We start from the raw sequence: 21,881 nt of genomic DNA, 5'->3' as shown, positions 1-21,881 counted from the left end.
TCAACGGAACCAAGGATAAGAATGGACAAGAAAGGTGCGGATGATATCAATGGCTTTCCATGACATGGGAAGACATTCTATACCTCTCACAGTGATAGAAATCCAAGTTTGCCGATACAACCACGCTCAAATGCCGATTTTCAAATACATATCACGTATCGTATTGGGCAAATGCCTTCGGAATGTGGCTTCGATAAGTAAGCCAGACACCCTTTGCTGCAACGTTGGAAAATAGGAGAACTCCCGGGAAATAAAGAGGCTTGGTATGGTCGGCAAATGGCTGTACGGTGCGCTTCGCAGCGTGGTTGATGGTAGGACAAGAAGGGATTGTGTGTAACACACTTTTCTGTTTCTGGCTATCGGGGTTGATCTGTTGCCGCGTAGTTTCTCCTGTTGCTAGGAGAGTTTGTATAAGTGAGCTCTGAGGATTGCTGTACATACGTAGGTAGGTATTATCACGGATCAACAGTGTTAGCTAGATACATCTTCAGAAAATCGAGATATACTACTATGACCTTCGTGCACCTTAGCGATAACCATGTCCATTTCCATCTATGAACCATATTAAATCAAATCTTCCTTTCCAACTTTCCACCTCTCCACATTCCAAGATACAAATCCCTCCAATTTTCCCAACCGCAGCTTGGGAACTTGAGAAGACCTCCACTTCATCTCCTGCCCAGTACTTAGAAAATCGTGAAATATGAACAACTGCCCTAATATCATATCCATATCCCACGCAAGTAACATGATAGTACAACATACATTTCCTCGCCATATCTTGATTGCGGGATAGGTATCTCTCTTTTACTTTGAGCTTTCTAGCTCGAGCTCTGATTTCTTGTTTCGGTGTTGGCTTTTTTGATTCTTCTTTTGGCTTCCTTACTCATTACTCGGTGGATACCTAGATAGATAGTCAGTTGGTTAGCTAGCTGAGGTAGATATATACGTAGATAGAGATTACTCATATGCAATGAATAGTAGTTGATTCAAATCCAGCTATTCGAAATTTAAGCCACGCATCTCTCCCCATCTAGTACAGTTTTGTTTTCACGTTTACGTGCGTTTTACTTTCTCTCACTTTCACAGTGCTGCACGATCTACCTTCATCCTATTACCTCAGATCTTATTTCAATCAAAACTTCTCTTATTTACCAAAGTGATTATTCTATAATTACTTTAGTATCGACTCATTGACTACCTAGATAGTCACACCCATAGCTACAGCCAGCCATAGCTATACTAAATATTAGCTAATTACTATTACATATACTCAAATTTCTCATACACTCTGCCCTTTCATCCCAAGAACAATATTCCCACCCTTAAATCCAATTCCCATCCCTCATACTCATACGGTTCTCAAAACTTTCCGGTGAACTCCCACTTCCGTTTTTCTCCCTCATCTTCATAGCATTAACTTCATATTCTCCAGAGACATTTCCATCATCATAATTCACTCCAACATTCTCTCTTCCGCTTCGTTCACTCAGATAATGCTGATGACGTAAAGTCACCAATTCCACTGCACCGCCATCTAAGCCCCTATCTACATCCCATGCATTGTCTTCAGTTTCATGTTCCTGCTGCGGTAAGTCATCATCATCTTCAGTTATACTCAACTCCATCATTTCCGCCATTCTCTCCGAAGATAGCAATCTATTCTTCAAAATTTCTCTCTTTTCTGGTGCTGGACTCCAAAGCCTTTCAATTATAGTTTCCTTGCCGGGAGAGGGAGTACGTCGCATCCATTCTGATTCTTTTACGGGGGAGGGTGTACGTCGCATCCACTCTGATTCGGTGAGGGAAAGTGTGCCTGTGTTGTCGTCGCTTGTTGTGCTGATGAATGATTTACCAGTGATGGAATCTTTTCTTGGGGGGATTCTCAATGACGAGATTTCATCTACTGAATGCTGCTGCCTACGTATCGTGACATTTGGAAGGGAGAAAGAAGGTTGTATTGTTGATGGTGAGATAATTCCTTGTCTCCTGGACTATTTATCAAGATTGTTAGTACTGTGGTTTCATCCGAATTTGGGCGAGGTAAGGAAAATTTGTGGCCAGGGATTAGACATGAGAAGGATAAAATGGATGAAATCAAATTGGAACCATACATCAGTTCTAGAAGGCGGTGGAGACAAAGCTGATAAACCTTCAAAATTATATTCCTCCTCAAATTCGTCTTCTTCACTATCATTCTCGTACTCAATAGATATCTCAGAAACATCCGAGTCAATGGATACTGCAATTGCAGTTCCAATAACTGGCTCGGGAGATGGCTGATCTCTGTCAATATAAGAAAGTAAAGAAGGAGTAACAGATGGTGCACGAGATGTTGCTGATGCCCGGGAAGCCGCTGACGAAGTTCGACTTGGGATATCAGGTAACGGTCTAGTATTGTACTCACTAGCCAACCATTCATGTGAAGATGCCGATCCAGCACCATCAATGGATAGCGCTGAAAATTTTGAAATTGGCATGATTTTTCTCCCGATACCTTTCTCTCCAGCAGATGATGATATATAGAACGGATCGGGCTCCGTCGTAGAATTAGAAGAAACAATAAATGCATCTCTATGATCCTTCTTGACCGTTAACAACGAATCTAGTTGATTCGTGTCCAAGATTCGGGACATCCAAGGTTGTCTTTCATCATAATCACAAGGACTGTCGCTAAGGTCGAATGGAGGGTAGGCAGCTCGGAGAGAATCGTGTACTTGATCGCTAGTATAAACTTTGCCCAAGTATTTTGTTGGAGTATGTGGTGATTCAGTTGGTTGGTCCGGTCGAGGTATAATTTGACTTGAGGCCATTAGGTGCCTAGCCAAAGCTGGGACCTGGGTTTCAAGAATTCTAGGATGGTTAGGAGGTATAAGATGCAACTTTTCCAGATGATCCCAACTTCTATAATGAAATTTGAATGTTACAAATGGATTGTCTTTCGCATCCTTCAAATGCCAATCGTAATATCTCGCATCTTGAGGTTTCTCTACAAGGCCATGAGTGGGCATACTGAATGAGATTAGCTAAATCATTCGAGCAAGCTATTCTACGACAGAAGCGTGTAGAGTGCGTTATAAGACTTACATAACACCATATTTTGACTGATCTTTGTGTTGCACAAGCTGCGGATTTCTTCTCTTGCGACCGCGAGCGCGAAAGACCTTGATCTCGATCAAACCACCATCATCCGCAGCAGCACAATCTCCATCTTCCTGGCTGAAGAAGAATGGTCTGTATTCTGTACCGGGATTTTTGTAAGTTGTTTTACCTTCCTTGTAATCCCATTCTACGCCTGGCTCGAACAATGCTCTCATCACTTGCCCGCTCGGTCGGTTCTTCGTATTTGTTCCCCAAGATGTAACGTGCCGGCCATTCATATATAATTTGAAGTAGAACCATGGACATTGATCTGCGGCGCCGCCGACATTGTAACGTATAAAAAATCGAGATCCTATATAAGTATTAGATGTGCGCGCGCATCTTCTTCTTCACCTTGGGAGGCTTTTACCTGATGCTGATGGTATATACACCGAAATAATTGAGGACTGTCTACCAAGCAAACGATCGGCTTTACTGTCATTAGATTTAGTAGCTGGTGAGTGACCATGGCCTTCGAAAGCTTCTTTGTCCAATTTTGGTGATCGAAATGTGAATTGAGTACTTTCTGGATGCGGAAACTCTGGGTGCATTTTCAATTCCCACTGCGAAATTATTTGCAGTTTGATCCCTTTATGCGCCGGCATCTTGACAAAATTGCTAGAGATAGAATCTTGAGGTTTGAAAGTATTGAAGGTATTGAAATCGTACAGGGAGATTTGTTTCAAAATACCATTTTTGATGCCCAGGATTGATGTGAATGGAAAACGAAGAAATGAGTGAATGGAATGAACGAAATCACTGAATGAAATTGTAGAAGAAAATGTGATTCTGAAAAGACGTATGATATCTTGAAGTAGAAGCTACCGTATGAAGAAGTAGCGAACTTCACTTTACTAAACGGACGAGAACTAATCCCGAACATCACTCCAAACACGGATATTCAAACTTCTCTTCATTTTTCAACATTTTAATCTCATCTGTTCTTTGTGAGATGAGATTTTCAAATGGCGACATATGGGATATTCATGTCTCCCGTGTTATTGTCACTAATCTCCCAAGTATATCTAGTATTTGAGGTGGAATACGAATGATATAGCGAACATCCTAAGGGACAAGATTTTGAATAGCCTTGCAAGAAGCTGACATGCAAGTCTACCTCAAACAAAAATCATGTTTCCCTTCCCTCACTTATAACAGTACCGAGTACCAAGCTTTCGACCGGCTTCAGTCTGTAAGACTATTCTTGAGAGAAAAGGGGGAGCAAACTAGATATGCCGGAAGAAGGATCGACCTTTTCCCTTTGAGCTGGGTCATGAATCAGTAAGATCAGTTTATTCGATGAAGATAGTACATTGCTTCGAATTTTATAGCATCCATCCCTAACTCCGATATCCATTGACGAACATATCATATTCACCTGCCAATCTTTTATGTTTGAGGCTGGCCGTTTGGTACTTACACGTAACACGAGAAATATTCCTACGTGACTGAGATGGCCCCCAGATAAAGTAGTGAGAGATTGAAATCTTCACAACAAGGACGCACGTGGTCAGAGAATGATTAACTTACCAGCCCGGAAGTGCTACCCTAAATCCTTCGCCGAACACTTGGAATGGATAGTAGCCATTTTAACATCTGTCGCCCAAATAAGCAGTACCAAAGATTCTTTTTCAATTACTGGCATTGATCATGATCGCTCCTAATGTACAACATCCGCCAAATTCTGCCTGTAACTCTCACTTCATTCCCAGCACTTTCTTGGTATCTTCTTCCTTATCCAGCAGCCCCAGATTTCTTACTACTCCTGCTTTCGGCGCATCGTCCCGGGGGTTCGCTTGTTCAGCTTTGTGATATGCGGCTTGAATTGCCATTGTTCTCGCGTGCTAATCATAGAGACAACCTGGTCAGCAAATAATTCTAGGGCTTGCGGTCGAATACCGCCAGTTCCGCGATGGATAAGTACCGACCTCCTTCTTGTGATGTAGGCACTCATAGTAATCCTCCAAGACCGGCGCGCACACTCTCTTTCCTGCATCACTCTCTGTAGAGGTGTTGACGACGTAACAAGCTAAGACTTCTTGCCAGAATGGAAAGCATCGGGAAGGACCTTGAGAGCAATTAGTTAGCCATTGATTTCATTCCAAACACGGAACATCTGCCATTCATTCGCAAGAATGATTCAACACATACCCCCACTAAGACCGTAACCAGATGCCATCTTTTGCGTTGAATTGTGAAGTTTGGAGGGGTTGAGGTTGTAAATGTGATGTTCAATTACAGCATTGAATTAACGCTAACCATACAGGGGTAGTATGCATATGTGCCTCTTATATTAGGCCTGAAAGCCAGACAGCGGGAACTTTCTAGCTGCTGCTATCCGACAGCTTGGTTATATAACACATCGAAAATCCAGTTCCTGACATTTGGGAATGCTCGACCAAAGGGTAGCAATGGCAAACCCAGATTTGGAACCTGCTATGGTTCTATGGCTTGCTATAGACTTTGCAACAAAATCAGATTTACGACTTCTACGAACTCTTGTGTCGCGACATCGAAACATTCTACGAAATGACCTTGTCTTCCGCATACTTCTTACCCATCTACCAGAAAGTTTGGAGTCTTCCAAATATGTGCCATTTATAGAGGACATTTTATCGGGTGAAATCATAGATGATTCGGAGGATACCATTATTTTAGACTCGATCAAAGGCATTAACCCCGCAGAAGTCCATAAAAGGGTCAAGAAATTACATCTCCTTCCTCTACGATGGAAAGATGCGCCGTCGAATATTCTCGACGACCACCTCGTTATGTTTTTGATACAACGTGCATTGCGAATTGACGAAAACACCGGCTTACTCAGTGAAGTTCCAACACTATTAGCTCCTTTCTTATCATATTCATCATATCTACGAACCTGGACAATTTCCACCATTCTACCCCTCCTTCGTCTCAATTACGAATATCACTCAGGTACTCAACCAATACTCACCATACGCGAATTTGAAGCTTTAGATGATGTTAAAGGAACAAAGTACTTGCTCTCAAAGACAGGGAAGGATTCAAGCACATCGGGCGAGGAAAATCAATCCGTAGGGCGAGATTTGCGTGGACTGACTGGCCCATGGCTTTATGGAGACAATAGACGGAAGCGAAGGAAAGTTCAGGATAACTCCACAAAGCAGTCACAAGCAGCAGCATCGTTAGAAAAGGCAGGAATTATAAACCATAAGTACGCTGGTTGGGAATTGGTATTTGCATGGGTCACTGCTGAAGCAGGTATATCTTGGACAACAGCCGTCAAGGCAATTGAACAATGGGATGGGCCAGGAGACGTAGACTTGGGAGGATTTGAGGATGGAACGGAATGGTTAGATGAAGAGGATCAACGCCATTTAGAACAACGATATGCAAAAGCTGCTCTTGCGACAGCTTACCTTATCCCTGAAAGCTCCATGGAAGCTTTGGAAGGTGTTCATCGAATTCTTTCCAGAATTCTTACATTACTTGATATGGATAAGATGCCTACATTGGAAGCAGCAGCAGCTATATTGACTCCTATACCCACCTTTGAGGAAGTTATTTGTAACCGAAAGAATGCAAAGCATCTTCGAAATAATCATTTAGAAGAGAAGAATACCTTGACGAATCCAAATGAATCATCCATTAATTTAATCAAAGCATTACTGGTTAGTGCATATCTCCTCACTAGAGGAGGAGAGGGGTGCACTGTTAAGAGAGCTGGAGAGCTCGCTTTACTCCAAGATGAGCGTGAGCAAATGATGGCATTTAGAGGATTCATCTCCTCGTTTGGTCATCATTCTGGTTCTGATGATCGCTTCTGGATCAAAATGAGGAATGAGTTGTTATGGTTACGAGATTGGGGAGCTGAAGAGTTTGAGGGCACGACCGATGCGAGTCAGGGAAGGGGTGTTTTCGGTCGAATCCACAAAGAATCAATTGAGGTAGAAGCCTTTAAATTGCTCATCGCAAATGCCCGTATGTACCGTATCTACTTCTACCATGCCCCTTCGGTTGTTGACAATCTTCTCATTTAGGATATACTCTTGCTCGATCTATCTATGAAACTCCAGCGGAAAAGCCTATCCCAGAAGAGTATTTGCAACACGCCATCTTTACTGCAGCTGAGAATGCCTACGATATTGCCACAAATCCTAACAAGTCAAGAGGTGGAGTTAAAAAATGCGATGAAATGTAAGTCTTTTTTACCTTTTTATATTGGGGCCACGTGTCCAATTTTGTTCTCCCTTCAATCGCCATTCATGGGACGAAAGAAGAAGATTCTCTATGCATTTATGATCTCATATAGAACTTGCTAACCCATTCTTAAGTCTCAATGCATTTCCAGATACAATAAACGGCCATCCTCGAGCTCAAGAATTACGCAATCTCATTCAAGTAACGGATGAAATAGGCCGTTACAGTTTGGTGTTGAAACAAGGACAGCCATTCAAACCAGTCAGCCTACGAGTCAATCCTGATCCTTTGTCAATCTTGAACAAAATACTTGAACAGAATGACAAAAGCTATACACAAATCAACGACTTTTTACGTATGGCTGGAGAAATGGCCAAAGCCGGTTTAAACATACCAATCCCAGACGGATATCCAACCACTCCTGATTTGAAATTAAAGATCGCCGAAAAACGTGTTATCAGTATGTGTATTGATATGGCTCTTGCGGAAGACGATTTTGAGACAGCTTATTCTTACGTCGTCACTCGTCTCAAGGCTGTTGGTCGTCAAGCACACACACGTATGCCAGAGCTTGAGCGAAGAAATACGGGATGTATTGGTCAACGCCCACCTAGACCAATTGATGATTGGTCATGGCGTGCAGCTTTACAAGCTGGCAAATATCGTAAAAACTCCCAAACTACACGAGCTACTCATCTCGGTAATACTAGTGGAAACCCAGAGATTAGGCATCTCCAACAGAGAATGGATTGCTTGGCTCAAGCTCTACGATTGGCGCCACGGGATACTTTGCAAGAGGTTCTAAACGCATATCGTAGATGTGAGGAAGAGCTCGAAACAATGATCAAGGAAGAGGCAGAACAAGAAGAAGCTTGGGATGAGAAAGCCGATGATAAGAACATGCCAGGCGGTTATGCTGCTACACCTGCCAGAAAATATTCCAACGCCAGAACCCCTCGAAAAAACAAGAATGAAGAGGCACCTGTGTCATTTTTCGATCTTTCAAAAGAAAGTATCACTCGTGCTCAAACAGGGTTATCAGCGCTATCGATGTTCAGAGGAAAGTCACAACGTGCGGAAACTATGGGTGAGAGCCATAATGTTCCCATGCAAGCAGAAGTTCCTGGACCGGCTACAGATCTTACTGGATCTTCAAGTGGACGAACATCATTACGGAAGAGAGATCAACTTCGTAATGCTGCCGTTGGTACTTTGGCTGGTGGAATTGGTTGGTTGATTAACGCGCCGCCTGTTAATGCTAACGCTACATCATCTGAACGCGGAAGTGTCCATTCAAGGAATTCTAGTGGAAGTACTGGTAGAAGTCACGAGGTTCCTGCAGTAGAAGATAGCAAACAGGAAGATGAGGAAATTACTTGGGATGATGAAGATGCTTGGTAAATAAAATGGGGTTCGATTCTTTTGTAGATATGTAACATATTGGGACTTTGGGATGGTTTCATACCTACATATACACAGGCGCTATGGTTCATGAGGCCACGAAAAATCACCAAGAGCTGGATGGGATGGTCTGATTGGAAAATGGGAGTATTATTTGTAATTATTCTAGTTTGCTCTGTACTTTATCTCACCGAGAGCAATTTACATATTCATTACCCACCCCACTCGGTGCACATAATGTTTATAGCTAGCGGTTGATATTATGATGTTGTTTCAAACCTCGTGGTTCATTGCGTATAAGCTCGTCGAAATCATGATCTCATAATTGATTCCCTTGCGCCAAGGCTGACGCGGTTGATAATCTTGTACCTTTCACCGTCGGCCCAGTTGAATTGAATAGTATTGGCATCGTGAGCACAATTGTTCTCTTGCAGGGAAGTATCCTTTTTGGTGGGTACCTTTTGATGATTCAAAAAGTGACAACTGGGGATGCGAAATAGGTGGAGAATATTGGAAAATGCAGAAAATATAATCCGCTTCAAATTGTAGTCTTACTGTCAATCTTTTCACATTTCATAACAACTTGCATATGGTACGCGAAAGATTTATCGGGTGTATCCTGCTTTCTTATTAAGACGGTCTTCACACAAGTTTATATTCAGGGATAACACGATTGTTGGAAGGAAAGCTTTAATTACTATTTTGAGAATGATGCTATCTGCTCGTAAGAACAATGGCAGTATTTGCAGTGCTAAGGACAGCCACCACGAACCAAACTGTGGACATTGATTCCATCGTCCTCCCTGAAGTAAAATTGATCACCCCTACCTGCGCGACATCGCCCTCATACGTTCCCACTTGTCTCCTCTTGCAAACTGCGCTTCTCCTCCACACTTTTTGAAATCTTTCCAAGCCCAAAGGTCACCACCGGGACCATATAATCGAAGTTTGGATGGAAAGTCCGCTGTTTCTCCATGCTATTCCCTCGTACCCTGCATCATTTCAGTGAAATTAGCAAAAAATACTTGCTTAAAGCAATGGCCAGTAGGGAATATCAAAAACGAAGAATAGTCTCATCAAGACATCTCGCCCAAGATCCAAGATCCAAGCTGCAATCAGCACATAAAAGCAGGTAATGAATAATCAGTAAACATCCACCCGTGTCTCAACAAAGAGCACATCCTAATCCGCTCCAACTCCCCAGTTTCAGCAACGGGACTGAAACTTGGAAGTTCAAGAGAATTAGTATGTGCTCTTTGCTGAGAAGCCGGTAGATGCTTACAGGCTATCCACCCACCCGCGTTCATATGCTGATTATTCGTTCGATCTGCAATCCAGGGGAATTTGTTAAACTCAAGAACGAGTCGCTGTTTTGTAGCGCGATCTAACGCGGGAAGTCCTATCCCTTTGGTGATTTGGGCTCATCCTGGTCGACGGTGATGTTTGGCAAGATTTCATTGGACCAGGATGAGCCGGATCTCAGGGGATTTGGATAATGTGGCGGGATTGTCCACTTCAAATTGGATATCTTGAGGCATCTAGAAACATCGCAGACCTTGCAGAGTAGAAGGGTTCCCAACTGCCTGTGTCATGGGCGAGAGGATTTGGTGTAGAATTGGTAGTGGGGTAAGCAGAAGGTGCCCTTGCCAGATTGACTTAAGACGCTCATGGACCGCGCATAGTTGCTTAAACTCGAATTTTCGTTGGTTCTGCAGATGCTCTGCTTCTGGTGGCAAGGGGGAGGCAGAGGAGGGAATTGTTGAAGCGGGGTCATGCGCGCAGCAATCGTGGGAAAGATGTCCTCTTTATGATTAGGATCTTCAGTGGCCGTTCTGATTGATGCCGAAGCAACGGGACGCAATCCTGGACCGGCTGATGAGGGCTGAAGCGGGCCTATTTGTTATGGCCGTGCTCATGTACTGTAAGACATCTCGCTGAAGTCCCAAAGTCGCTTTAGGATTTTCAAACATCAATAGAGTGTCTCGACAATTGTCCATGGCATGTGAACAGCGATCGGTCATTATCGATGCCAAGAAGCAAATCCAGACGCAGCAGCGATTCCTCATTTTCTCTGCGGCAAATAGGATATAAAGGGAATAGTCTCTTTCTCGCTCCTACTAAGAAAGATCTGTAAGACATCTCGCTGAAATTTGACAAAATCAACTGCGGTGATCAGAGAACTGACAAAGCATTGATCGAGCAGACTTTTGAAGTAGCACTTTATCTCAAAAAGAAAAAAAAGAAAACAGCGGAGGAACTTGCGACCTCTTCCTTGTTGATATGAAGAAGGTTGTGAGAACAGCGTAAAAACCTCGATGGAGTTTTTTATCCTGTCAATCCAGTTAGTTCAAAGGTTTGCGAATGTTTAAAAGTGGGATTTGCGAGTACATACTATGATTCCGGTAACTGATAGCAGCTCGAAGGGGTGTTGGTGAACGTGTCGTAGTGGATTGTACACTTATCAATCTCTGGTTATGAGCATCGATCATCCGCGAATAGGAACACGCGAGTCGGCTACTCTTCATTTTAGTGGGCAGCAGCAGGTACCCTTGGGTGAATTTTCCGTCACGTAAGGAATAGCGGGTGTGAAAGACAGGAGAGACAAAGCTTGATTTACTGATGCCTCCGGTAGATCGAATCTGATGAAGAGAGTTTGGAAAGAAGAAAGAAACATGTGACTCTTTCCTTGGCGTTTGCGTGCTGCAATGAGACGTTTAGAATTGAATTCGAATGTTCCTGAACATGAACTCAGGATTGCGACGAATAGCTATTGAATGGATAAAAGATTAGCTCAATGTTACAAAGTTACCGCGGAGAATAATCACCAGCGGTATGATGCCAAAGAAGATGAATGACTTGCTTGATCTGAACCTTCAACAGAGAATACAAATTCCCAATGGAAAGATGCACAATCGATAACTTTGAAAATCTGCTCACATTTGAGTTTTCGGAAGAATTAGAAATGGGGGGTCTTGGGAAGGTGTGTCAGTTAAAAGTGTTACCGCAATGAGAACGAGGTGGTACTCACGTAGGGAGCGACGACCTTTGGAATAGAATACTCGCACGATAGGCGTTTGCTTTTAGTTGTTAAGATACAGTTGTAGAGACGGAAGGAGGTAAGGCTATGTAGAAGATTCTGTTGGCTTCTTTTCTCCCCTTTTCGAACTCCTCTTGAACGGTTTAATTTGGAAAGATAAGATAGTTTTGAAAAAACAAAAACAAAATCTACGTGTGCCGAAATCCACGACCCATGTCACATCCGCCCGTCTTATTCTCCCCCAGTTAACCCGCTCAAGCCCTATTTTTGATTGGAGGTGACTCATTTCCTCCCACTAGACAAGTCCTAATCTCATTAACAGCGTGATCAAAATTCATTCTAGTATTGCAAAAATTTCTTTATCCCTTCCCTTAATTCCCAAATCCAGTTTTCCAAACTTTCTCCAACTACTCTCTCCTATTCGGAGAAACAACGGCTTTTCTTCGAAGCGAAAATCTCACGAAAGGTATTTCAATAATGGTTATTTTTGGATCGATAGATTGATGGTAATTGTTTTTTACAATTCCATCGAGAATCTTTCAAATATTTCTCGTTGCTGATTTGTTTGTTGGAGATTAATAGATCGATTTCAAAGTCTTTTGTCTCGCAGGCTTGTCGCACAATGGTTGATTCTTCGGTGTAAGTCGCGTGAAGAATTCCTTCTTATCTTCTTACCTCGATTACTTACTCATTTGCAATAGACTGCATCGACAAGAAGTCATACACAAAAAAATACCTGCAGTTTGACGAAGACGATAATGGTTCCGAGGACGGTACTAGTGGGTCCCCTGGAAACCCACCACAATCAAGATGGCAGCTTCTCAGAGCCCGTTGGTCCGTACAAGGCCATCTATCTGTTTGGCGCAGAAAGTCTTGATAGCCAAGGTATGTTTAAGCCCCTAGCAGATCAGTCAAATATTCAATCAACTTCCGCTAACAAAAATAGAGCAAGTGGTTCCCTGAGATATCTCCACCATGCGCATGGTGTTCGATCATACCCGTTTCTACACACCATCTACCGAGTTTATCACATCAATGAGACTCGATTTGAGATCCCTCCGCGCCCTCCGAGGGAGAGGAGATGGTAAGAGACGGATATCCATACAACTTCGTAAGTAAACACTACGTCTTACTCCTTTTCCCACATGTCAATAACTATCCTTCACTACAAATCAACGCATAACTACGAATCAAAAATACAGCAGACTCCAAACACCATGATCAAGCTTATATATAAGGGGTGGGCGCCCCTCACATACACAGGAAGATGCGAGCGCACACCCTCTCGAAACCACATCCGAATATAGAATCGAAACTCCAACCGACAAACTCAACTTACTTCAACCTTCAAATTCCAAAGACAAAACAAGACTCCAAAAATCAAAACGACGGAGGGATGAGCAAAGAATGTATACAAGTTCTGCCGAGTTGTCACATCAAAGGAAATTCAATTTGAGGAACTCCTCGTATCCCGAGGAGATTGTAAGAGATGGATACCCATATTATTCCAAGAAAAATAGTGGCCGCATGGTGATGGCAAGAATGGGTGCTGGGATTCGTGGAGAGAAGAAGTTTAGTTTTGTGGTTCTGGAGTTTGGGGAAGGATATTCTTACGAGGAGTTTTTTCGTCTTTGAGAAGGATTATGAGAAGTATCATGGGAAATTAATGAATGGTATTTCCATCAGCTTGGTGAAGAAACTGCGTTGAGAATCCTGGCGCCTTGAAATTGTGGTTATGTGAAAATAGTAATGACTTGTTTGAATTTTGAATTTTGTACTCAGTGATGTGGAACCAAAGAGACTCAATCAATACTACATTATTCCCAAACCTGAAATCCATCCACCATCCCCATCATCTCCATCATTCATTCCTCCTCTCTACCCCATCCCATCCTATCCCATCCCATCCTATCCCATCCCTTCCACTCCCCTCCCATCCTCCCCATCTCCACCAACACTCTACCTCATCCTCGCCGTAATAAAAAATTCACTTCCCTATCACATTCCGCCTCTTCCGGGGGTTCAAAAACCGCCTTCCCCTCCTTCACAATCTCAAATCCATTCTCCGCCAAAACTTCCTCCCATCCTAGTTGCGTGTACAGAAAATTCGTGTTCACTTCGCCCATGAATTTTCCCGGGACATGTTCTGCGTAGCGCTAGCACGAGTTTATAATCAGTATTGTCATTTCTCTAATCTCTATAGCGAACAAAAAAAAAAGAAAAAGAAATAAAGAAATAGATACCCACCCCATCATCCGAAACCACCCCCTCCCCAATCCCCACCGCATCCTCCGCCGCAATCGTCCCCACAAAAAACATATCCCTCCCCACCCCCCTTCACCCACTCCCTCCACCTCCCCACCGCCCTCCGCATTTCCTCTCTCGTGAAATGAAACATGGATAGCACAACAAACATGCCATCATATTTGAGCCCCTCTCTCGGTACATAATCCAACATACTCACCAACTCGAATGTTCCCGCCGGAACATTTTCCCGCGAGCGAGCGATCATCTTGCGTGAGATGTCGATGCCGTGCACTTTGCGACCGGAGTTCGTCACCGCGAGGGAGGTGGGAATGCCGGTTCCGCATCCGACGTCTAGGACCTGGGTGAGGGAGGTTAGTTAGTTAGTTGGTTGATTTGAGATTGGGTTAGATAAGGCGGGGGAACGCAATTCCCTGTGTGTTTTTCACAAGAGGGGGAGATATAGTGATTCATTCAACATCTTTGAGAAAGTGAATAAGAAAAAGTACATCTCCTGAATCCAATGCCTCATCTCCCAATCCCAAGAATCCCCACAGAAACCCCCAACACACGAAAAAATCCATCCATCCACACATCACTCACCTCAGCATCCCTCGGCAGCAACTCCAAACTCTCTCTGACAAAATCCAACAAGCCCTGATTCTGCGCATAATACTTATCATAGCGATCACTAATACTATCGTAGAATTGCGGTGCCACGTCGGCACTGATGATATTTGGGGTTTGCATTGTATGTGTGTATGTGTATGTATGTATGTGTATCTTCCATGCACGACAAACAAATAAAATCACAAAAACAAAATCACAAAAATTGTTAGAATAAAACTTTAAAGAAAAAGTTTTAAAAAAGAGAAAAGAGAAATACTTCTTTTCTTATATATATAAATAAGAAAATACAATACCTACCTAGGTATCTAGATACCTAATACATACAAATGCACATCACACAAGATCCAAGCGGCCTCGCAGCCTCGCAGCTAGCTTATAAGCATTACATCACATCACATCACGACTACCTACCTAGCAGGTATTTGGAAGAAAAAAGAGGGGTAGAAGGGTAAGTAAGCTCGGTAAGTAAGTACTAGGTAAGTGAGTGAGTGAGTGGTTTATTACCTTGTAAATATCTATTCTTCTATTATCCAAATCCATACAAACCCGCACGAGCCATACACATCCCAACTTCCCCTCTCGGAAAGAAATGCATGCATGCATGCAGCTAGTCTTCTTCCTTCCAGCTATTTACCCTTCTAACTATCTAATTATCTAACTACATCCCACCATACCATATCATTCTCCCATTTCAGACATACAGTACAACATACAGCACAAACTTCACTGCGGGGTACCTCGTATCAATATCAATATCAAGATCAATATCAGCATGACAGCATCACAGCATCACAGTACCTACTCGTAGCAAATAAACAAGGAAGAATATATCGTATTGCATATTGCATATTGCATACTTATTACATATTACATATACCCGAACAAGCGATCCATTCATCCATTCATTCATCCACATCACTTCCACATCCCTCTCCATCTATCCCTCTCCAAATCTCCATCCATCTATCCACATCACTTCCACATCACTTCCAAATCTCCATCCATCCAATCATCCCCCTCCACTCCTCTCCAAATCTTCATCCATCCCCATCCAAATCCTCCAAATCCTCCAAATCCTCCAAATCCTCCATTTCCCCCATTTCCCCCATCATTTCCCTTATCAAATCCCTCATTTCCCCTATGAAAAATCAAATATTAAACCCCTCATTTCCCCTATGAAAAATCAAAATTTCAAAGTAATCCCCCCCCCCCAAGAAATCCCACTAGGAAAACAAAATTGAATAAGAAATAACCAAACCACATCTACTTCTGTTCTACTCTAAATCATCATAATAAACCATCTCCACCAAGGCAAGATAAGGCAAGAAATCAAGTAAAGTAAAGTAGAGTCAGTCACCAAAGTAAAATAATATAAGTACCTAAGTATAATACAAATGACATTTTCCCATCTCAGCCAGCCATAGATAGGTAGCTCAAGCAAGCCAAACCAAGCCAAGCCAAGCCAAGTCAAGCTCATGCCCATCCATCCATCCATGCATGCTTCCAAGCTTCCCCTTTAAATCTGATCTGCAATTGAACTCTTAATAATCTCAAGTTTTCTTAAAAATCTCTTTACTTTTTCTCTCTACTCCTTTGCCCATTCATTCTCCAATGATGTTTTTCCATTTGCAAATCCCCATCATAATATTACCAAGCAATCGTACAATCCATATCAATCCACCCATTCCCACCCATTATCCCTTCATAATACCCATATCACCTTATATCCTCATACTTCTATGCCATATCCACATCTCCATCTGCCATGGCCAACCTCTCTTTAGCTGTCTTTGCCTTTTTACTTCTCCCACCACTAGCAGTCTTTCTACTCGATCCTTTTTTCGCGCTAGAATCACCTGCAATAGGTGTTGCAGTACCACTGGGTCTATTAGATCCATCGTCAAAATGTCCTTCGCCTATTCACCATAGTTAGTAAAAATTCTCATAATCATCTCATGGTACTCATCCCATCCTTCTTTTAAAGAATGAAATTAAACCACGCTATGTAAATCTAAAGATGGGACTAAAACTCACCCTCATGATAAAGATCCTCCAAACTGCCAGCACCCTCCTTGGCCTTCTTTCCTTTACTCTTACCCTTCTTATTTAGATTAGGGTTCTCAGCTTCATATCTCGCCTGTTCAGCGGCCTTCCTCTCAATTTCCGCAGCTTCTTCATCATCCACCAACCACATGGCAATATCCTTGGTTCTATTCTCTTTACTTCTGGCATTGAAGTCTACACCACCACCAGCACCACCAGTCATAACAACCTTTTGAACCTCTTCTTTTTGAAGTGCTCTCTTACGAATTCGTTCTTCAATAGTACCACGAGTAATCATACGATAAACAGTAACTTGTCTCGTTTGACCTAAACGATGAGCTCGATCCATAGCTTGACTATCAATTGTAGGATTCCAATCAGAATCATAAAAGATGACTGTATCCGCACTTGTAAGATTAATACCCAAACCACCAGCTCTTGTACTTAACAAAAAGATGAAAATTTCTGGTCGAGTTTGGAAATCATGAACAGTATCTCTTCGATCTTCAAGTTTGGTAGAACCGTCAAGACGAAGGTATTTATAATTGCGATATGTCAAATACTCTTCCATGAGATCAATCATACGTGTCATTTGGAAATACAAAAGAACGCGATGACCACCTTCCTTGAGTTTGGTGAGCAAAGCATCAAGCTTAGCAAGCTTACCAGAATCGGTAACAAAGCGACGCATGGATGGTACTTTGATATTGGTGAAGCGTTGTTTTTCGGAGGTAGGTGCTGGTAACATTGGCTTTGGCGGATAGAATGATGGTGAAACCTTGGAGGTAATAAATGCCTTTTCTTCAACAGGTGAAGGACCAAATAAGGCGCGTCTCATCGAAACATTGAACAAAATCTTTTGTCTCTCGAGAACAGCACCTCGACTAGAACAATCGACTTCAATAGGAGGAGCGGTTGCACTTGGTCGACCACATTGTTCCATTCGGCTTATACCAGATTCATCCCAAACATTCTTAGCCACATTGAAGAGTTTGTTGAGGTATCCCTCATTTGTGACTTCAGCAAGAGGCTTGCGATCTTTCCTCTCGACAATTTGAAGCATAGCATGAACCGGGGTATAATTCTTGTCTTCCTCTTCATCATAGACAATGCTAAGCCTACCAAGACTTTGTGGCTTCTTTACAATATCCACAGCACGAGCAAAAACATCCTTGCTCGAAGCTGTAGATGCCTCTTGAACTGAGGTATTTGCAAAACGAAGCCATGAGAATGCACCATCTTCTTTGGAACTGTCAACGATGTTCTCAGGCTTCCAAACATTGAAAAGTGATTCCAAGCATTTGGCCTTGACACCGGCACCTTCATTATCTCGTCCAGGCAAGTCAAGTCGTCCACCTTCACGCCATACCAATCGAGGTAGAGAGTACTGAATCAGATTACGTGCCGAGTAAGCCACGGTGACATTAGGACCTTCTCTCAAGAACGAACCCGCTTCGGCAAAGTAACTGAAAGATAAAGGCGACGTAGTTTCGGCACGTTCGAAAAGATCTGGATGATTACAAACCTTTCGGAATTGCATTACCAAATTCATCAACGTACCAGTATCATTATCATCTCCAATTGTGGCTTTCTCGATGAGATCCATGATACTGATTTGATTTCGAAGGTTGCTGTAGTATGCTCTTTGACGATAGGTAAGATCACAGAAGATATCTTCTTCAATCTTATCACCCAATTCCTTCTGCACATGCTTCTTGACACGACGAAGCATAAAAGGCTTCAAAATCATGTGCAAACGTTTGAGTTGATCCTCGTTCAGTTTGGTGTTACTTTGAGCATGACTTTCAATATCCTTAGAAAACCATTCACTGAATTCGTCATGAGAATCGAACAAACTAGGCATGATGAAATGTAATAGAGCCCAAAGTTCTTGCATATTATTTTGAATTGGAGTGCCGGTTAGCAGAAGACGATTTCTGCAATGGAAACCAAGTAGACTCTTCCATCTAGAACTTTGTGAACTCTTGATAGCTTGAGCCTCATCCAAGATCATGTATTGCCACTTCATCTTTTGGAAATAGGCGACATCCGAGACGACAAGTTGATAGGATGTAATGAGGACATGGAAAGGAGCTTCCTCGGTATAAGTGATATGCTTACGATCCCAGAACTTTCGAAGAACCTTTCGATCAGCTGCTGTGCCCCAGTAAGGTAATACCTTTAACTTTGGAACGAATTTGGTGATTTCTTGTTGCCAGTTGTGAAGTGTTGATGCAGGAGCAACGACTAAGAACGGACCCCAGATACCATGTTTCTCCGCCAAATAAGCCATGACCGAAATAGATTGAACAGTCTTACCAAGACCCATCTCATCTGCCAAGATACCATTGATACCTTGTTCATAAAGATTGACGAGCCAGTTGAGACCCTTGAGTTGATATTCCTTGAGTTGAGCTTGAAGCATTTTAGGTTGTTCAATATCGACATCTCCCATACCGGCAGGATTTTGAAAGTTCATCTCCCCATCGTTATCCATAGCAGGCGCATCATCTTGTTTATTGAACGCTCTGGCCTTGTTCTGGGCTTCTTGAATAGCATTTTGAGCATTAGCCATGGCAGCAGCTTTCAATACAGATTCATCCTCAGCATCAAAGTCAAGATCTTCAAAATTCGTGACCTTTGCAGGAGCAGAACCTTCAGGTAGATCAATATCATCTGGTTTCGAATGATTTGGCTCGGCCGGTGCCGCAACATCAGGGTGATCGGTAGATCTCTCAACTTCGTCCGTCTTGATTTTCTTGCCGATGAAATGAGAGTAAAGTTCAGTCTGTGAAATAAGGAAGTTGAGCTTCCTCTTTTGTCTATTTGCTTCACGATCGGCTTCGGCTTTCTTGGCATTTTCAATCTCCTGTTTCTCGGCGGCTCTTCGAGTATCACGTTCTTCACGTTCGTTGCGTTTCCAGAAAGACATCATCTCTCGCATAACACGTTTGGCACGAGCTTGAAGATCCTTGGTGCCCTTGTTTGTTCGTAATTGCCATCGTTTGGCTTCCTTTGAGGCTAGAATTGCAGTCTTCTTCAAATTCGATCCTCGAATGGAGTAAGAATCCATAGCCAATTTGAAAACCTTGGGAACCTCTTTTCGGGCAAGATCTTTCCAAATTTGATCATAGACAACGTGAAACATTTTCGTATTATGTTGATCAACAGGAACAGGAGGAGATTCTTCCTTAACTTCCACCGGTTCTACTGGTGCCTTCAACTTGAGCTTGATCTTTGTACCTCCTTCTTTCGATGGAAGTGGCTTCATGTCTCTAAACTCTGTCGCATCCCTAATTGGCATGAGTGCTGGTGATTCACCTTTATCGATTGCCTCTTGAGCTGCTGCTGCCGAATCTTTCTCTGCTTGCTTCTGTTCCTTGGACTTTCTAGGGCGAGCACCACCGCGTTTTGGTTTCTTGGTTGAATCAGGATCGACAGCTGTAAACGTCGACATACTACCGCCCTGCATATTAGGTTCCATAGGCGAAACGGCTCGAATCTCTGGACCCTTATCTCCTCTAGCAAGTACCAATTTAGTCTGTTGTGCCTTCTTCTCAGCTCTCTGGGCATCTCGAAGGAACTTATTTCTGTCTTGATCATCCAGTGCTTCTTTAGCCTTGGCCAGAGCAAGTTCCTTTGCTTCCATGTTATGCTGAACAGTCTTTTCGCGACGACGCTTCCTCTGCATATCTTTCTTACGCTCCTTTTCTGTTTGGATTTCATCGGCTTGGACTTTGGAGATGGCTGCATCTCCTTCGACCTCTCTATAGCGCTCTTCACCCGCTTTAGCATGCTTCCCCATCTTCTTGGTCATCAAGTTGGAATAATCAGTTCGACGCTTCTTGGTTTTGGCAATTTCCAGATTCTCGACCTCGATTTTTCGTTTGAGTGATCGTGTCTCATACAGTTTCTTCTCTTCTGCAAATTCCATGTCGCTATCTTCCGGTTCTCTATCTAGCTTTGACATCAGAATAACAATATCCCTTTCTTGATCCTTTGTAAATGGCTTAGGTTTTGGTGTAGATTTCGCTTCTCCATTCGCCTTGCGCTTTGCGGGTACTCGTGAGGTTGTAGGTGGTGGAGGAGCTGGTGCGATGGACGATTGTCGAGAACTAGGGGCTGGAGAGGGTTCCGGCTTCAACGTAGGCATAGCTGGTCGTGAAGGTTTGCGAGGTTTTGATGCGGCGGGAGTGGGAGTGGATTGAGGCTTTGGTGTTGGCGTTGGTTCAGGAGCAGCGCTAGATAATATACTCGAGAAGGACATTGGATCTGCTGGTCTGCTTGGAGTCTGAAAGGCAATAAATTAGATGATGTTGATAAAAGTAGAAGGTGAACATAGTTTTGACTTACACTAGCAGGTACAGGTTCTTGTTTAATGACTGGCCTGTCATGCTGTACTGGCCCTCCACTTATCCCATTATGCCGACTCACTGGTGATTCCATCGTGGTCAATCGTGGTGATTGTGTGACTGGAGGAGGTACGCGACCTTGTGGGTGCGCGTGTGAGATGGGGGATCGCGGTGGAAAATGAGAATTAACAGGAGATTTATAGACGCCGTTATATTGATTTAGTGAACCATTCGCAGATGATTCAGGTGGTGGATTTTGGTTGTATGGATAAGATTCACGATTCTTTTGTGAGATGTTAGGAGATTGACTATCCTTTTCGTGGGTGTGTGGGAAATATCTTACTTGTGATGTCTTAGCTTCCCTATCGCTCCATATAGATTCCGTAACCGTAGGTCTTCTCTCACTCGAGTCGGAAGTCGGGTCGTAGTAATTGCTGGGTGGTTTTTGATCGCGTTGATAAGTAGAATCTCTTTCCTTTTGATGCAAAGGGGCACTTAGACCCAAGGCTGAAGTTGAAGTTGTCGGAAGAGGAATGTGTGCTGGTTGTATAAGTTGAGGTACGGCCGCTGGTTGATGATATTGATTGAATGGTGGAGGTGCGCCAGGTGAAAAAGTTGATGGGTTAAGGATTGAACGAATTTCCGTTTGTGATTGTTGTCTCGGTGAAGCAACGTCGCGAATTATGTTTGAGCCGCTGACGCTGGTTGTGCTTGGTCCATTCATTATCCCATCTCGCCTTATTGAAGAGACAGCCTCTTCTTGATCATCTTCTGCCCGTCGCATCACTGTAGCATGAAATCTCGAGTCCATATTTGAATTTGGCACCCCTTCCACTCCCATATATATAACCAGG

The 21,881-nt window shown here is 43.0% G+C and overlaps 5 protein-coding genes across 5 annotated transcripts; 1 reads left to right on the top strand and 4 right to left on the bottom strand.

The window, feature by feature from the left end:
* Positions 1-1,325: 1,325 nt before the first annotated feature.
* EAF02_007018 (uncharacterized protein) lies at positions 1,326-3,746 on the bottom strand (the record flags this gene model as incomplete). Its single annotated transcript, XM_038903066.1, has 4 exons — positions 1,326-1,994; positions 2,115-3,012; positions 3,088-3,454; positions 3,512-3,746. The coding sequence occupies 4 exons, from the start codon at positions 3,744-3,746 to the stop codon at positions 1,326-1,328; spliced, it is 2,169 nt and encodes a 722-aa protein (XP_038757387.1).
* Positions 3,747-4,838: 1,092 nt separating this feature from the next.
* On the bottom strand, positions 4,839-5,320 carry EAF02_007017 (uncharacterized protein; the record flags this gene model as incomplete). Its single annotated transcript, XM_038903065.1, has 3 exons — positions 4,839-4,985; positions 5,070-5,209; positions 5,293-5,320. 3 exons carry the CDS (start codon positions 5,318-5,320, stop codon positions 4,839-4,841), a joined length of 315 nt encoding a protein of 104 aa, XP_038757386.1.
* Positions 5,321-5,552: 232 nt separating this feature from the next.
* On the top strand, positions 5,553-8,721 carry EAF02_007016 (uncharacterized protein; the record flags this gene model as incomplete). The annotated part of the gene is made up of 3 exons (XM_038903064.1): positions 5,553-7,101; positions 7,161-7,317; positions 7,455-8,721. 3 exons carry the CDS (start codon positions 5,553-5,555, stop codon positions 8,719-8,721), a joined length of 2,973 nt encoding a protein of 990 aa, XP_038757385.1.
* A 5,001-nt stretch (positions 8,722-13,722) lies between these two features.
* EAF02_007015 (uncharacterized protein) lies at positions 13,723-14,752 on the bottom strand (the record flags this gene model as incomplete). Its single annotated transcript, XM_038903063.1, has 3 exons — positions 13,723-13,914; positions 14,223-14,363; positions 14,606-14,752. 3 exons carry the CDS (start codon positions 14,750-14,752, stop codon positions 13,723-13,725), a joined length of 480 nt encoding a protein of 159 aa, XP_038757384.1.
* A 1,617-nt stretch (positions 14,753-16,369) lies between these two features.
* Positions 16,370-21,838, bottom strand: EAF02_007014 (uncharacterized protein; the record flags this gene model as incomplete). The annotated part of the gene is made up of 4 exons (XM_038903062.1): positions 16,370-16,548; positions 16,667-20,966; positions 21,029-21,310; positions 21,371-21,838. The coding sequence occupies 4 exons, from the start codon at positions 21,836-21,838 to the stop codon at positions 16,370-16,372; spliced, it is 5,229 nt and encodes a 1,742-aa protein (XP_038757383.1).
* Between the last annotated feature and the right edge of the window lie 43 nt (positions 21,839-21,881).

This window comes from Botrytis sinoallii, assembly GCF_014898435.1.
Source record: "Botrytis sinoallii strain Bc 23 chromosome Unknown BSIN_011, whole genome shotgun sequence".
NCBI lineage: Eukaryota > Fungi > Ascomycota > Leotiomycetes > Helotiales > Sclerotiniaceae > Botrytis > Botrytis sinoallii.
The sequence above is the reverse complement of the archived record's forward strand: the minus strand, read 5'-3'. Positions and strand labels throughout refer to the sequence as shown.